The 17126-nt window shown below is 44.2% G+C and overlaps 1 protein-coding gene across 3 annotated transcripts in view; it reads right to left on the bottom strand.

Annotated features, from left to right (window-relative positions):
* EVC2 (EvC ciliary complex subunit 2) overlaps positions 1-17126 on the bottom strand; it is a 129947-nt gene that overhangs the window by 78406 nt on the left and 34415 nt on the right. For 2 of the 3 annotated variants that reach the window (XM_047798747.1, XM_047798746.1), the window contains exons 8-9: positions 9425-9559; positions 5225-5364 (exon numbers count right to left, since the gene is read on the bottom strand). In XM_047798747.1, coding sequence (XP_047654703.1) covers positions 5225-5364; positions 9425-9559 — 275 coding nt within the window. The remainder of the gene's footprint in view (positions 1-5224; positions 5365-9424; positions 9560-17126) is intronic. The other variant, XM_047798748.1, reaches the window with a different exon arrangement.

The following is a 17126-nucleotide window of genomic DNA, read 5'->3' as shown; positions in this document are numbered from 1 at the left end:
AGAATACAAAAGACAAAATGGTGATACCAAGTTCTCACCTATTAATAATCTTAAATGTAAACAAACTGAATTCACCAGTCAAAAGATACTAGTCAAAAGTGGTTGAATGGTTTAAAAAAACAAGACCCAACTACATGCTGCCTGTCAATTCTAAAGACAAACACAGGTTCAGAGTGAAGGGATGGAAGATGATACTTTCGAATAAACAGCAGCTGTAAAGGGGGCGAATGTGACCATCCACCATATCAGACAAAATAGACTTCAAGCCAAAGAAGGTAACAAGAGACAAAAATGAACAGTGTATGTTTGTGTATTTTATATATATCATATATATATATGATATATATATGTATTGCATATAACATATAATGATAAAAGGGAAAATTCACCAAGAAGATGTAACATTTATTAATATATATATATACCGAACATAGGAGCACCAAAATATATAAAACAATTATTAACAGATCTAAAGGGAGAAACTGACAGCAGCATAATAGTAGTAGGAGAATTACATACACCCTACTTACATCAAGGACTAAATCACTGAGATGGAAAATCTACAAGGAAGCAGTGGCCTTAAATGAAACACCAGACCAGATGGATTTGATAGATTTGTATAGAACATTCCACCCAAGTGCAGCAGAATAAACATTCTTCTAAGTACAAATGAAACTTTCAAGGACAGATCATATGTTGGGACACAAAACAATTCTCAATAAGTTTTAAAAGACTGAATTCATGTCATCTTTTCTGGTCACAATAGTATGAAACTAAAGTCAACTACAAGAGGAAAGCTACAAAAATCACAAATATCTGGAGATTGAAACATGTTACTGAACAATCATTGATTGGGTCAATGAAGAAGTCAAAGGAGAAATCAAAATTTATCTGAAGACAAATGAAAATACAATATACCAAAATCTATGGGATGCAGCAAAAGCAGTACTAAGAAGGAAGTTCATAGCAATACAGACCTGCCTTAAGAAACAAGAAAAATCTCAAGCAATTTAACTATACACTTAAAGGAACTAGCAGAAGAAGAACAAATGAAGCCCCAAATCAGTAGATGTATGGAAATAATAAATATCAAAATGGAAATAAATGAATGAAACTAAAAAGACAATAAAAATCAATAAAATTAAGAGCTGGTTCTTTGAAAAGATAAACAAAATTGACAGGCCTTTAGCTAGACTCAGAAAAAAGAAGAGAAAGCTCTGATAAAGTCAGATATGAAAGAAGAGAAACAACAAGAGATACCACAGAAATGCAAAGGAGAATAAGAAAATATTATGAACAGGTGTACAACAACAAATGTGATGAAAAAGAAATGGACACATTCTTAGAATCATGAAGAAATAGAAAATCTGAATAGATCAATCACTAGTACAGAGACTGAAACAGTAATCAAAAACTCCTGAAACAAAAGTCCAGGACCAGATGGCTTCAGGTGAATTCTGCCAAACATTCAAAGAAGATTTAATACCTATCTTATCAAACCCTTCCAAATTATTGAAGAGGAAGGAATGCTTCCTAACTCATTTTACAAGGCTACCATCACCCTAATACCAAAAACTGAACAAGGATAACATAAAAACAGAAAATTACAGGCCAATATATCTGATGAACGCAGATGAAAAATCCTCAACACGATATTGGCAAACTGAATAAATAATACATAAGAATCATACACCATAGTCAAATGGGATTTATTCCAGGGATGCAAGGATGCTTCAACACCTGCAAATCAATTAATGTGATACACCACATTAACAAACTGAAGGGTAAAAATCATATGATCATCTAATAGATGCAGAAAAAAGTATTTGACACAACTCAATATACACTTATGATAAAAACTTTCAATAAAGTAGGTATAGAAGAAATACTACTCAACATAATAAAGGCCACAGATGACAAAGCCACAGCTAACGTCATATTTCCTGATGAAAAACTGAAAGCTATCCCTCTAAAATCAGGAACAAGACAAGGATCTCACTCTCCCCACTCTTATTCAACACAGTATTGGAAGTCCTAGCCAGAGTAATTAGGCAATAAAAAAAAACCTAAAGGCATACAAATTGGAAAGAAGTGAAATTTGCTATTTGCAGATGACATAATTTTACAGGTAGAAAACCCTAAAGACTCCACCATAAAACTAAAGGAAACAAACACAAAGTCACAGGGTACAAAATCAACATACAAAAATCTGCTGTATTTCTATACATTAACAATGAGCTATGAGAAAGAGAAATTATGAAAAAAATCCCATTTATAATTGCAAAAAAAAAAAAAGGATAAAATACCAAGGACTAAATTTACTCCAAGAGGTGAAAGATCTGTACACTTAAAAATATAAAACATTGAGAGTTCCTGCTGTGGCACAATGGATTAAGATATGACTGCAGCGGTTCAGGTTGCTACGGAGGTATGGGTTTGATCCCTGGCCTGGCTCATGGGTTTAGGATCCATTGTTGCCACAGCTATGGCATAGGTCACAGCAGTGGCTCAGATTCGATCTCTAGCTGAGGAACTTCCATATGCCATGGGTGTAGCCAAAAACAAACAAACAAAAAAATTTAAAAAAAAAACACTGTTGAAAGAAGTAGGAGAAGCACAAATGAATGGAAAGATATTCAGTGCTAATGGACTGGAAGAATGACATTGCTAAAATGTTCATATTCCTAAAGCAATCTACAGATTCAGTGTAATCCTTATCAAAATGTCAAGGGCATTTTTACAGAAATGGAACAAAAAATTCTAATATTTATATGGAAACACAAAAGCCTGTGAGCAGCCAATGCAACAAAGCAAAAAAAGAACAAAGCTGGAGGTATGATTTCAAACTATATTACAAAGCTATAGTAATCAAAACAGAATAATATTGGCATAAAAAGATACATAAATTAATGGAACAGAATTGAGAGCCTAGAAATAAACCCATGCATATATGGACAATTAACTTACAACAAAGAAGCAAAGAACATCCAATCAAGAAACAATAGTCTCTTCAATAAATAGCATTGGGAAAACCAGACGACACATTAAAAAGAAAGAAAGAAACTAGACCATTATCACACATCATAATCAAAATCAACTCAAAATGGATTGAAGACTTAAATGTAAGACCCAAAACCATAAAACTCCTAGAAGAAAACACAGTCAGTATGTTCTTGGTCATAGGTCTTAAAAATAAACAAATGGGACTACATCAAGCTAACAAGTACTGCACAGCAAAGGGAACCATCAACAAAATGAAAAGACAACAAGAGAAGATGTTGGCAAACAAGATATCCGATACACAGTAATATCCAAAATATATGAAGAACCGATACAACTCAACAACAATAAAACAACCCAACTGAAAAACAGGTGGAGCTGAACAGATGTATTTTCAAAGAAGACGTACTGATGGCCAACAGGCAAATGAAAACAACATCACAAATTATTAGGGAAATGCAAATCAAAACCATAATGAGATACTACCTCACACCTGTTTGAATGGCCACTATCAAAAAGCAATGAGATCCTGCTGTGTAGCACTGGGAACTATGTTAGTCACTTATGATGGAGCATGATAATGTGCAAAAATAGAACGTGTACATGTATGTGTAACTGGGTCACCATACTGGACAGTAGGAAAAAACCAATGTATTGGGGAAATTTAAAAAAAAAAGATTCAAAATTAAAAATAATAATAATAATAAGTATTGCTGGGAATGTAAACTGGAGCAGTCATTTTGGAAAACAGTATGGAGATACCTCAAAAAAATACGAATGGAACTACCATAGGATCCAGCCATCCTATGTCTGGTATTTATCCAAAGACTATGAAATCTCTTATTTGAAAAGATACATGCACCTCCTTGCTCACTGCAGCCTTATTTACAATTGCCAAGACATGGAAGCAACCTGAGTGCCTGCCCCTGGGGGAATGGATAAAGATGTGTCTATACACAGTAGAATACTATGTAACCATAAACAAGACATCTTGCCTTTTGCAACAACAGAGATGGACCTTGAGGGTATTATGTAAGTAAAATAGGTCTGATGGAGAAAGAAAAGCCCACATGATTTCACTCATATGTGGAACAGAGAAAACAAAAACACACAACAAATCGACAAAAACAATCACCTAGATACAGAGAACAGAACAGCAGTTACCAGAGGTGGTTGGGGAGGGGGGTAAAACAGGTAAAGAGGACCGGCTGTATGGTGATGGTTGGAAACTAAAGTTTTGGGGGTGAGCATGCTGTGGGGTAGAGAGAAATAAAATGTACACATGCAACTTACATACTGCTATAAAGCATTACCTCAGTAAGAAATCAAAGAAAATAAAAACACTCAGATCCTCGTCCCTAAAAGTAAAGAAATAGATAAACAGACTTAAAAAAAAAAATAAAAAGAGCTGAATTCAGTTTAGCCAACAATCCCATCACGTAGTGTGGCCTTTTTTCTGTTTTTAGTCTTTTTTTTTTTTTTTTTTAAGAGCCGCACCTGCGGCACACGGAGGTTCCCAGGCTACGGGTCTAATCGGAGCTACAGTTGCCAGCCTACACCAGAGCCACAGCAATGCCAGATCCTTAACCCACTGAGTGGGGCCAGGGATCGAACCTGCAACCTGATGGTTCCTAGCCGGATTGGTTAACCACTGAGCCACGACAGGAACTCCAGTGTGGCCTTTTTAAGGTGTCGCTTTCGCCCCTTCTTCACCATACTTAATACCCTAATCCACACGTCAATCAATCTGAGCTCCTTATATGTCACCAAATATTATGTATTCAGGCTCCTTTCCTAGCCTTCCTCTGCCTGAAAAGCCTCCCCTCCCTGCATCAACTTGGAAAGCTTCTGCCCAGGCTTCAAGAACTAGTTACAATCTTCCTCTGGGAAGCATTTCCATGACCTGCTCAGGTAATGACTCTTTCTTCTGGGTTCGGCCAGCCCCAACCTTAGCATGGTACCCGTCAAACTTCTGTGGTCACTTCTGCCTCTGTGTTTGTCTTCCCACCAGGTCAGACTGCCTCCAATCTCCAACTACGTCTAATCCCTTTTCTCAAATACCAAGCATCGTGGTCAGGGCATGACACCTGTTTGCTTTATGATGACGGAATGACCAATGAATGATGAATGGGATGGATTAATGAATGAAAGACTTGCTCTCATGCTGCTATAGTTAAAACACTCATCGTATCCACGGAAGAATAATGGGACTTAAAAGTCTTACTCTTCTAAGGCTGGAAGCATGCTCCCGGGGTCCTCTGAAGACAGAATGTCTATCATTTGCTCATTGAGAGCAAGATCTTCATTCACGCCATCCGCCGAGGTGAACTGGGAGTGCTCCAGCTTGTCCTCGTGATGCCGGACCTTCAGAAGAATTTCAGAAACAGGTGAGTGGGCCTTCTTTCCAATGTCACATGCTGGAAAACGTCATGAGGGAAGGCAGGGATCTGCAGTCAGAGAACCCAGCGAGCCACGCCACGTGTGAGCAGGCAAGACTCAGGCAAGACGTGGCACTGTGCGGAGCCGCAATGTCTCATCAAAGACACAGGGCCATAATTCTGAGAGCTCTGCACAGGCTTGCTGTGTGGATAAAACAAAGCAATGGATGGAAAGACCTTTGTAACTATAGAATCCTTCACCATCAGCCCCACAATCAGCATCATTTCCTCGTCATCGCCAGCCTCACCATCTCCGTCACCAGCACCAGCACCACATTATCACCCGCGTCACCACCACCGTGATATCATCACCAATATCATCTCGTTACTATTATCATCACATAGAGGAAAAGCACAGCTGGCGGATCATGGGCTTCAGCATCATGGATCCGGCTGGTTTCCAGAGTCGTGAGATGGAAATGACATCAGCGATAATGAAACCCACCCCTCCGACTGGATATCTGTTTTCTCCCCAACATCACTAATTCTGCAGAAAGGGGTGATAATTATCACTGTGTTTGAGAAGTCCCGTCCCTGGGTCTTCTGCGCATTGTATCATGAAACTGTCACACGGAATACATGCTGATGCCTACACGGAGACTGCTGCCCAGAGCGATGCAATGACATGACCGAGGTTCGCACAGCTCCTCCAGCGCCGGGCTGGTAGCTGACCCTAAGTCTAACTCGAAAGGCTGCCTTCTGTTCCACCCTACGTGTCTCCTTGGTCGTCACGACCATGGAAAAAATTCTTAAATGTGAAAAGGGTTTGTTCTGTGATGCAGGGAAAGACACAAACAAGGGTTTTAGATCTTCAGTCAAATTCACACTTGGCTTTCCTCCCGAGGGTGAACCAATCAGCCTTTCATCTCTGAGGAAATGAACCACTGGTTCGTCCTCGACGCAGCAGGGGGAGTCGTGTCCTTCTGTGGCTGCTAGCAGCTTTGGGGGGGAGGGGGTCAGGAGAACGGCTCCTTAGATGGGCCATTTTTCTTCTCCTCATGTGGCCTGTCAAGGAGAGTGTGGGCTGGCCTCACTTTGAAGTGACAGTTCTCTCCTCCAGGAAGCAGAAATAAAATGAACAATGGGTTGGGATTGCCAGGCTCCAGAGAGCCGGGGGGGGGGGGGGGGCGGTGGTCCCCAGAGGCCAGGCCCCAGCCTAAACCGGGCCAGCTGGAGCAGGTCACTGAGCTTCACGGGCCTCGGTGTTCTCTTTAAGAGTAAGGGAGAAAGAGGACAGGTGTCCCTTTCAAGTTGCTGGACCTCTGGGTGACAGTCACAGCAGCTCAGCCTCCTTAGCCCTGCAGGAACAAAGAGCCTGCCAGGATGCTCACTCCCCTAGGAGCTACCCCCTGCTTTCCTTCCTTTGTCTGTCTGTCCATCCTCCGACCACCCAAGGGCTCATTCACTGCTTCACACGTTTACTGAGCACCTTCTAGGTGCTGGGCTCTGTTCTGGGCAGTGGGGGTTCTAGTAGCCACCGTTCAGGCTCTGGCCATGCCCCTGGCCTTGCCCTTCAGCACCCTTCTTTGTGTGTGCAAGATCCACCAGCACACACCCACCCTTCTTTCCCTGAAGGCTCGTGCCAGCCTTCAGAGCCCACGCTGGGAAATACCACCACCCTTTGTCCTGCCCCCCCCCCGCCCGCGCTGTCCTCAACCAGTGACCAGTGGGATCTGATGGCAAAAACCCTAGCCCCTTCTTCCCTGGGCTGGGATGACTCTAAGACTAGTTCAACCCTAGCTTTGTGAGCTGTGGTGTGGGTCACAGATGTGACTCAGATCCAGCATTGCTGTGGCTGTGGTGTCGGCTGGCAGCTGCAGCTCCAATTCGACTCCTAGCCTGGCAACATCCATATGCCGCTGGTGCAACCCTAAAAAGACAAGAATATATATATATATATATAATATATATATATAGAGAGAGAGAGAGAGGAGAGAGAGAGGAGAGAGAGAGTATCTAATGGGCAATGGGGACCTGCTATATAGCCCAAGGAATTGCTCAATATTCTTTGATAATCTATATGGGGAAAGGATCTGAAAAAGAACGGACATGTGTACACATAGAACCGGATCGCTTTGTTGTGCAGCAGAAATGAGCACAACGCGATAAATCACCTATTCCTCAATAAAGCTTTTAAAAAAGGAAAAAGGGGAGTAAAGCACCCAAGGTGAGTGTGGAGAGCGTGGCGGTCTCAGGGGACACAGCATCATGAGGGGGGGGCTGGAGGTTGAGATGCAAAGCTGGAGCATAGCGGGCTGGCTTTATAAGCCCAGCCAAGGTGTCTGGGCTTCACCCTGAGGATGAAGGGAGTCTCCAAAGGCGAAAGAAGAAGAAAGAAAGAGAATGAGAGAGAGAGAGAGAGAGGAGGGAGTGAAGGGAGGTGGGAGGGAGGGAGGAATACGGACTCGTTACCCTCCGACCTAACTGCACACGCACTCCTCCTAACTCAGGCATTCAGTAGGCACTTCCTACTTCCTTCCTCCTGACCTTACACTCCTCCCTCCTCCTCCCTCCTCTCTCCTTACCTTCCGTCCTCCTTCCTCCCTCCCTCCCCCTCCCTCCCTCCCTCCCTCCTCCCTCACCTCTTCCTCCCTTCCCCCCCCCTTCTTTGTTCTTTTTCTTCCTTCCTTCCTTCTCCCTTCCTCTCCTTCCTTCCTCCCTCCCCTTCCTCCCTCTCTCGGCCTTCTCCCCTGCCTCCCTCCTCTGCCTTCCGTGCCTTCCTTCCTTCCTGCCCTCCTCCCTCCCCTCCACCTCCTTCCTTCCTTCCTTCCCTTCCTTCCTCCCTCCCTCCTCCTCACCCCCCTTCTTCCTTCCTCCTTCCTTCCTTCCTCCCTCCTCCTTCTCCCTTCCTTCCTCCTTCCTTCCCTCACCTTCCTTCCTCCTTCCCTCCCTCCCTCCTCCTTGCCTCTCCTCCCTCCTCCTACTCCCTCCCTCCCGCCCTCCTCCCTCCCCTGTCCCTCCCGCTCATCCGTCCATTCACCCTCCCACTCCTCTTCCCTCCGTCCCTGCCCTCCCTCTCCCCCTCCCCTCCTCGTCCCCCTTCCTCCCTCCCCTTCCTCCCTTCCTCCCCCTTCCTTCCTCCCTTCCCCTCCTCCATTCCTCCTCTCTTCCTCCTTCCTTCCTCCCTCCCGCCTCCCTCCTCCCTTCCTTCCTTCTTCCTTCCTTCCTTCCAGTCCCTCATCCCCCTCCGCATCCTATCCCTCTTTCCTCTCCGCCTCCCTCCCTCCCTCCCCTCCCTCCCGCCTCCCTCCCTCACTTGCCCTCCCTCTTCCACCTCCCTTCCTCCTTCCTACCATCCCTCCCCATCCCTCCTTCCCTCCTTTCCTCTCCTCCTCCTACCTCCTCTCCCATCCTTCCCTCTTCCCTCCTCTCCTCCCTCCCCTCTCTCCCCCTCCCACCGGAGCGGGTCCCTTCGCTCCCCTTTCCTCCGCGTCCCCCGCTGGGTCCGTCACGCGTTCCGTTCCTCCCTCCTCCATCCCTCCCTCTTTCTTGTCTTTCTTTTTCTTCGCTCGCTCCCTCCCTCCCGCCCTACCACCTTATCTCCTTTACCTCGCCTTCCTCCTTCCCTTTCTGCCTTCCTTCCTTCCGTCCTACTCTCTCTCTTTGTTCTGCTCTCCCTTCCTTCCTTTCTTTCCCTCTTCCCCTTCCTTCTTCCTTCCTCCTTACCTTCCATCCTGCCCGCTTTTTCTTCTCCTTCTCTCCTTCCACACGGTGGGTGCTCAGTTGTCCAGCCAGACCGCAGGGGTTCCCGATCCCGGCCCCTTGTTAGAAGCATCCCGGGAGTTTTTAACTCCTAATGACGGGGGTGCCTCGGGGACAAAGCGGTCAGAGTCTCCGCAGGAGGGCCTGATATGGGCAGGCCCCAAGGCTCCCTGGGGTCCTGACATGGATCCAGACCTGAGACTGACCCAGCTGAAGGATGAAGCTCAGGCTCACCTGAGCCGCCCACCCACTCCCTCCAGGAAGAAGACGTCATGGGTTCTCACCCGATGTCTGGAGAGCAGGCTTCCCTTCAAACACTGGTACCGAACCATGAAGAAAAGCACCGCCCAGGTCAGCACCAGGGAGAGGATGAGGGCCACGAAGAACCCCATGGCGTGGAGGCCGTGGTTCGGGAGAACCTACCAGAACAAGAGCGAGAAAGAGATGGATTCGCAAGCACACGTCACGCTTCACATCCCTAAGCCTGGCACATCACGTGCACGGAGGAGTGTTAAATTCCCAAATCTAACGTGTAACACATCTAAGGCGGCACAGAGGATCCGTGAAATGTTTCCGATGCTACGTGGCGGTCACTAACCCGTCATTTTATCAGAAGGTGACCTCCAAAGCAGGCCTGGACTAAGAGAGCCTTCCATGTTGACCGTACTCTCATCCTTGGGGCACTTTGACCAAAATGTCAGTCCTCAAAAATGAAGGGGAAAAAACATCAGTGCCCATAACGAGGGGCTTTAAAATGTTCACCCCTTTAACTCAGGGCTTTCATATCTAGGATTCACTCCTCAGGAAATACTTTAAAAAGCTGCAGGAGTTCCCGCTGCAGTGGATTAAGCATCTGAACGCAGCAGCTCAGATCACTGCAGAGGCATGGGTTTGATCCCTGGCCGTGCAGGAGGCTGAAGATCTGGCATCGTGGCAGCTGTAGCACAGGTCATGACTGTGCCTTGGATTTGATCCCTGGCCTGAGAACTTGCAAATGCCAGGTGTAACCATTAGAAAAAAAATAAAACAAAACATAAGAGCTCATACACAGGTTAGCTGGAACTATGCATGAAAATCTGTTTATATCTAAGGCTGTTTTTAAGACCATTATATAAAATAACATGGATGTAGATGAATCCTGAATGCGCCACAGTATGGAAAACAGTTACATGTTTTAAGGCTCTATGAATTATTCTAGCCGTATAATGGCCAACAGGCAACCATGTTATACATTTGGAGATGCACAGTAACGCATGCATGCTGCGGAAAAAAAGGTTTTAACAGAAGCCAAGGGTTTAAAAAGAGACGTAAAATTCCTGTGTTTCCTTCTGCATCCTCTTCTAATCCCATTTCTCAGGGGCAAACGCTCTTAAATAGATACTGGTTTTAGTTTCTGTGGTTTAGTTAACAAGCATGGCTATTTAACTTAAATACTCTAAAATTTGTATGCGTTGTTTTTTTTTTTTAACCTTAAAAGTAATACTTGAATGTTTCACCTTTAAGTAAAAGCTGGGATTTTTATTTGACACATATGCACAGACACACCTCCTCCAATTCATAGAATTAAAAATAGCCCTGTAGTCCTGCTTCATGAAGAGTCTCTAAAAACTAGGGAAAGCATGTTGAATGGGTATTGGATATTTTACAAATTCCTTTTTAACATCTACGGAAAGAAGTATCCATTTTGCTCCTTTGCTCTTTTAATATGTTGCATTTTAACTTGAAAATTTCTGCAGCTATTTGTTTCTTGACATGTCAGCACTACACTTTATTTACCGAATTCCTGCTGTGACAGATGTGGATTTAGGTCAAGGATTTTCACCCTATGAATTTGAAGGATTCGTTACCTACAAATACTCTGCCTCTACTTCCTCCCAATCGTAATGTTTATATTCAGTTAGCTACCTGTGTCTAACTTTAAACGAAACAATTAAAACTCAAATTTGCCTGGCATTGAATTTAGAGAATCCCTGTCTTCTTACTAAGAAACAGGGTGAAACGAGTGCCCCATATTTGCCTCCTCCTCCTTTCACTGCTTCTGCCTTCCAGAATTTATTATCTATTTTATACACACATATGTGTGCAACCACCATCATGCCTTTGTGCTGGTTTATAAGTTAATTCTAAAAAATAAAAAAAAATTTAGAGCCAGTATCATTATTATGATTAGACATATGTTATTTACTATAAGATAAAGTAATTGTATGTAATCCTGCATATCTGCCCCTCAAAGCTGTACATTTTTAATACAGTGCCCTTTCTTACACTATCAGGTTTCAACATCAAGCCATAGTTTTAGTTTGCTTCCATTTGGACCAACACATTACTTTTTGTTTTTCCTGGGGTTTGTCATTGCTTTTCTTTTTTCTTCCTGGCGTATACCCATTTCCTTAATGATATTAGCTATTCCAGGGAGTAGGAATTTTTTTGGTTTTTGTTTTAGATTTGCAACTTTTATTTTTTTATTACTTAATGGATTTTATTACATTTATAGATGTACACCAATCATCACAACCAAATTTTACAGCATTTCCACCCCAAACCTTCAGTGCATCCCCCCACCCCCTAACCTGTCTCATTTGGAAACCATAGGTTTTTCAGTCTGTGAGTCAGTATCTGTTCTGCAGAGAAGTTCATTGTGTCCTTTTTTCAGTTTCCACATGTAAGTGATAGCATTTGATGTTGGTGTCTCATTGGCTGATTTCACTTAGCATGATAATTTCTAGGTCCATCCATGTTGCTAAAAATGCTGGTTATTTCATTCCTTTTAATGGCTGAGTAATATTCCATTGTGTATATGTACCACATCTTCTTGATCCACTCCTCTGTCGATGGACATTTAGGTTATTTCCATGTCTTAGCTATTGTATATAGTGCTGCAATGAATATCGGAGTACATGTGTCTTTGCAAGTCATGGTTTTCTCTGGATAGATGCCCAGGAGTGGGATTGCTGGATCAAATGGTAGTTCTATGTTTAGTTTTCTGAGGAGTCTCCATACTGTTTTCCACAGTGGTTGCACCAATTTACAATCCCACCAACAGTGTAATAGGGTTCCTTTTTCTACACACCCTCTCCAGCATTTATTGTTTGTAGACTTTTGGATGATAGCCATTCTGGTTGGTGTAAGGTGGTAAGGTTCGTCATTGCATTTCTTTTTTCTTCCTGGCATACACCCATTTCCTTAAAGCCACTACTCCTAGAGCTCTTTGACATCCTGATCTGCTCAGGACTAGCTGCTTTCCAGGCTTGCTTCACTGCTGTCATTCAGAGCTCTCTCTTTGCTGCTTTCTGTGTTATTACAACATTACTGATTAAAACAAAACTATGTTCCTCAGATGTGATTCCTTCCTTTTTCTTGGATTTTTTTTTCCAATTTGATAAGAGTATTTTCCATAAATCTGGTTAGGAAATAATTTTACTCTTCACGTGTTAAAATACTGCTACTTTGTACTTATTTGATTGTTACCTTGTTACCTTGGATGAGTCTATTACTCATGGTCCAAAATCTTTATCCCTCAGAACACTGAAGGTGTCAGTCTTTTTTTTTTTTTTTTTAATCTTTTTAGGGCTGCACATATGGCATATGGAAGTTCCCAGGCTAGGGGTTGAATTGGAGCTGCAGCTGCCAGCCTGCACCACAACCACAGCCACGTGGAATCTGAGCCACATCTGTGACCTACACCACAGCTCACAGCAATGCTGGATCCCTAACCCACTGAGAGAAGCGAGGAATCGAATCTGTGTCCTCATGGATACTAGTCAGGTTCATTACCACTGAGCCAGGAGGAGAACTCCCACCACTCTACTGTCTTTTGGCATAAGTGTGCCTGATGTCCTCTTAGAAGGATCTTGCTTTCTAGGAGCTTCTCCCTTTGAGTTCTGAATATTTAATTGAAAGGTTTTGAATGATTTTTTAAAATAAAGATAAAATACACATTACATAACATTTACCATTTTAATCATTTTCAAGTGTTCAGTTCAGTTGTGTTAAGTCCAACCACAGTGAACAACCATCACTACCATCTCTCTCCAGAATGTTTTCATCCTGCGAAACTGAAACTCTGCACCAAGGAACAACTCCCCATTCCACCCTCCCCCAGTTCCTGATGACCACCATTCTATTCTCTGTCTCTATGAATTAGATTATTCTAGAGGTTTCAAGTAAGTAGACTTTTTATGAGTGGCTTATTTCACTTAGCATAATACCCTCAAACTTCATGTGCATGTGTCAGAATTTCCCTTCTTTTTAAGGCTGCGTAATATTCCATTGCATGGATGGATGGCATCCGTTTATCCACTCCTCACTGACAGACACAGGGATTGTTTCTGTCTTTTAGCTATTGCAAATAATGCTGCTATAAACATGCGTCTACACATATCCTTTCCAGACCCTACTTCCAATTCTTTCAGGGATATACCCAGACGTAGAATTGCTGGATCATACGATAATGCTATTTTTAATTTTTTATGGAACAACCATACTGTTTTCCATAATGACTGTATATTTTCATCCCCATCAACAGTGCACAAGGATTTTAATTTTCCACGTTGTCATGAACCCTTGCTAATTTTTTTTAAAGAAGCCATACTAATGGGCATAAGGCGACTTGCATTTCCCTGCTGACTAGTGATGGCAGGCATATGCTCGTGTGCTCACTGGCCATTTGTATCTCTTATTTGGATAAACATCTATTCCAGTCCACTGCCAACTTTTTAATCTGTTTTTGCTGTTGTTGGTCATGGGATGTTATGGACTAAATGTATCCTCCCCAAAATTCACATGTTGAAGTCCTAACCCTTATCGTAATGGTTTTAAGAGATGGGGCCGTGGGGAGGTAATTAGTGTCCTTATCAGGAGATAATGGGACCCAGAGCTCTTTCTGCCAAAAAAGAGGATACAAGGAGGAGACAGTCATCTAAAAATCAGCAAGAGACACCAGACCCGCTGGCACTTTGATCTTGGACTTCCCTGCCCTGCACAGGTGATCTGATTGTGATGGCAGAACCCCACAACCACCCGTAGGTTTGATGATTCCCGAAGACGCATAGGACTCCATACACAGTTATCCTCAAGGCTACGAATACAGCAAAAGGATATGAAGAGAAATCAGCCTGAGGAAAGGGCAGGTGGGTTTGCAGGGGAAACCAGGAACAGACTTCCAGGGGTCCTCTTCCAGCAAAGGCACGCCCGGCATAACGAATTCCTTCGGCCATGAGTGTGACAACTCCTCCAAAATGCTGTCTACCAGGGAAATTCATCAGAGACTCAGTACCCAGGGCTTTTCTTCGGGACGAGGCACTTAGGCACCTCTCTGCCTGGCATGTACCAAAATTCCAGAAGGAAATGAGGTGTTCAACGTAAAATACGCTGTTTATAAAAGCAGTTCAGACAAGATGAGCCACTCCTAGTTTGAGGAATGGTGCCGATCCTCCTGAAATCCGAGTTCCCAGATGTGACCCCACAGCTCACCTCACGAGCAGGCCTTTCCAAGGACAGCAGCCTCCGGCTGGCTGTGTTGACTCTTCTGAGCACTGGTTACCATACCATACCCCAATTCCATCTCAGCATCTGCTTCCGGAGAAGCCAACCCGTGACAACAGGTTGAATCCAAAGTGGCTGCAGATTATGGGAACACGTAATGCATTATTTAGGAGCCGGAAGACACTTAACCCATGCCTCATTCCTGTGGTCACAACGCAAGCTGTACTTAAGGTTCAATTTTTCTGACAGGCCAACAAGGCCAACCCGACCTTCCAAAGAGTCAAAGCCAAGTTAGGTCCGAAACAGGAGCTCCGGCCCAGACAGTTACTGAAACCTGAGTCAGAGTGTGATGCCACCCACACAGGACTTGCCTCCACGAATCAGCCTTTGTCCGTAGAGGCTGTTATCAGAGACAGTCAGGAAACCTATTCTGTTCTCAGACTCAAACATCTTCCTGATTCTAAATCTTACGTTTTGATTAGCACCGAACTGAAATGCAAGTTCTCCATTTGTGCTGGAAATAGCCCTCCGAGCCCTGATTTGTGAACCCACCAGATAAGGGAAGAAAAAAAAAATCAATGAACTGGATAAATATGAAAAGCGGTGCACAGAGGTTACATTAAAATATCGATGGAAAGGAGACAAAAAAAAAAAAACTGTGTCTAAGAGAACAAAAGGCTATAGATCAGGGATCTGCTTTCAAGGTTTGCCATGTGACAGAAGGGAAACACTTAAAAAAAAAAAAAACAGCTTTAAGAAGAAGAATGGAGAAATAAAGGGAATTAATGAGGTATGATCACCTGAAATATGCCACTCCCTGGGCTAGGCGCATGTAGCAGGGTGGAACTGCGTCCTCCAAAAAGATATTCTCAAGTCTTAACCGGAGCACCTGTGCATGTGACCTTATTTAGAAATAAGGTTTTCGCAGCCCATAATCAAGTTAAGATGAGGTCACACTGATTAGGGTGGGTCCTAAACCCAATGACTGTCCTTTCAAGGCGGGGGAGACTTGCAGAGAGAGGCACACACACCAGGAGGCAGGGACTGGACTGAGGCAGCTATAACCAAGGAAGCGCTTCCAGGAGCCGCTGGAGCCATCGCAAGGAGCGGGACCCTGCTGACACAATTTCAGATGTCTAGCCTCCAGAACAGTGGGAGAATAAGTTTCGAGGGGATGTGTTGTGTCAGCCCCAGGAAGGTAATAAAGTGTGTGCTTCTGCTTTATCTCATTCAATCTTCAGTAATCTTGTGGGGGATGGATTATCTCCAAACCATTGACAGGTAGGTGGAAATGCAAAGAGATCAAATCAAGCTCTGCTTGATTCCAAAGTCTGTGTTTTCCCGTCCATCACACTCCTTACAGTCCAGGGGGCTGGGGGGGGTTCTAAACACAGTTTTGGCCCCCAACCTCCCACACCATGGGTGGGAGTTACTCATCTGATGGATGAGAACCAGAAACAAATATTGGCACAGAAGTGAAGGCAGGCAGGGTCAAGGTGCTCAAAAAGGCAGGAAAAGAACGAATTCATTCTCTCAATCAAGTCTCCCTTCCCCGGCTCCCTTGAAAAAGAATGGCTGACTTGGGCCATCTCACTCCTCCTCCTCTTCCCACCTCCACCTTCTCTGAATCTCCAGCCTCCTTTGACCAGTGGTAAGGCCAAGAGAATGTGAAGAGTGGAGGCAGTGTGGGGAGCAGGAGCTTAATTAAGGCACAGAGCTGCAGGAACGAATGTCTATGTCCAGGAAGAGGACAGAGCCGGGCCAGCTCTGCAGATGGCACCATCTCTCTCCCCGTCTCTCCTGCAATTGCTACTTTCAGACCTCAGGTGATGAGCACACCGAGGAAAAGTCAGCCTCCAAACTCCCACTTTCTTCTTCTCAACCTTCTTTGTCCGTGCTGCTAAGTTAGGCGAGGTCCTGATCCCCTGACCTGCCTGCAGGGCCTCCACTCTTCCACTTCAAATGACCAAAGGAGAGGGAATCTCAAGCTTTAGCTTTATGGGAAGGAGGAGGCTGCACACAATCATTGTATCACCAGCACCGTCAAAATCACCACGATCCTCACAGCTCATGCAATGGAAATAAGGGTTTTGCAGACTAGAGAGTTAAGGTGAGGTCATACTGATTAGGGTGGGTCCTAAATCCAATGACTGGATTGGTGCTTATACTCATATAAGCACTGAAGGCTCTATAGGGGTCACCCATTTGCTCCCCGTGGCCATATTACAGAGCAGGCACTATTTTCATCCAGATTACAATGCCAAAGTACGAATAAATTAGACAGAGGGCCTAAAGTCACAGTGTTAGTAAGTCATAGACCCAGGACTCACACCCAGCAGTCTAGGGTTAGGGTTAGGGTTAGGGGTTAGGGTTAGGGTCATGCTGCAGCTGCTCAGGCTTCACTGGTCTCTTTCTAGGAGCCCTAGAGTGAGTCGTCGGGGGCTCGTGTCACTGGGAACATACTGATTCCTGATCTGAGTTACTGCTCATCCTTTGGGGGCA

This window comes from Phacochoerus africanus, chromosome 10 (genome assembly GCF_016906955.1).
Source record: "Phacochoerus africanus isolate WHEZ1 chromosome 10, ROS_Pafr_v1, whole genome shotgun sequence".
Taxonomy (NCBI): domain Eukaryota; kingdom Metazoa; phylum Chordata; class Mammalia; order Artiodactyla; family Suidae; genus Phacochoerus; species Phacochoerus africanus.
Note: the sequence above shows the minus strand (reverse complement) of the source record. Positions and strands in the feature narration are given on the sequence as shown.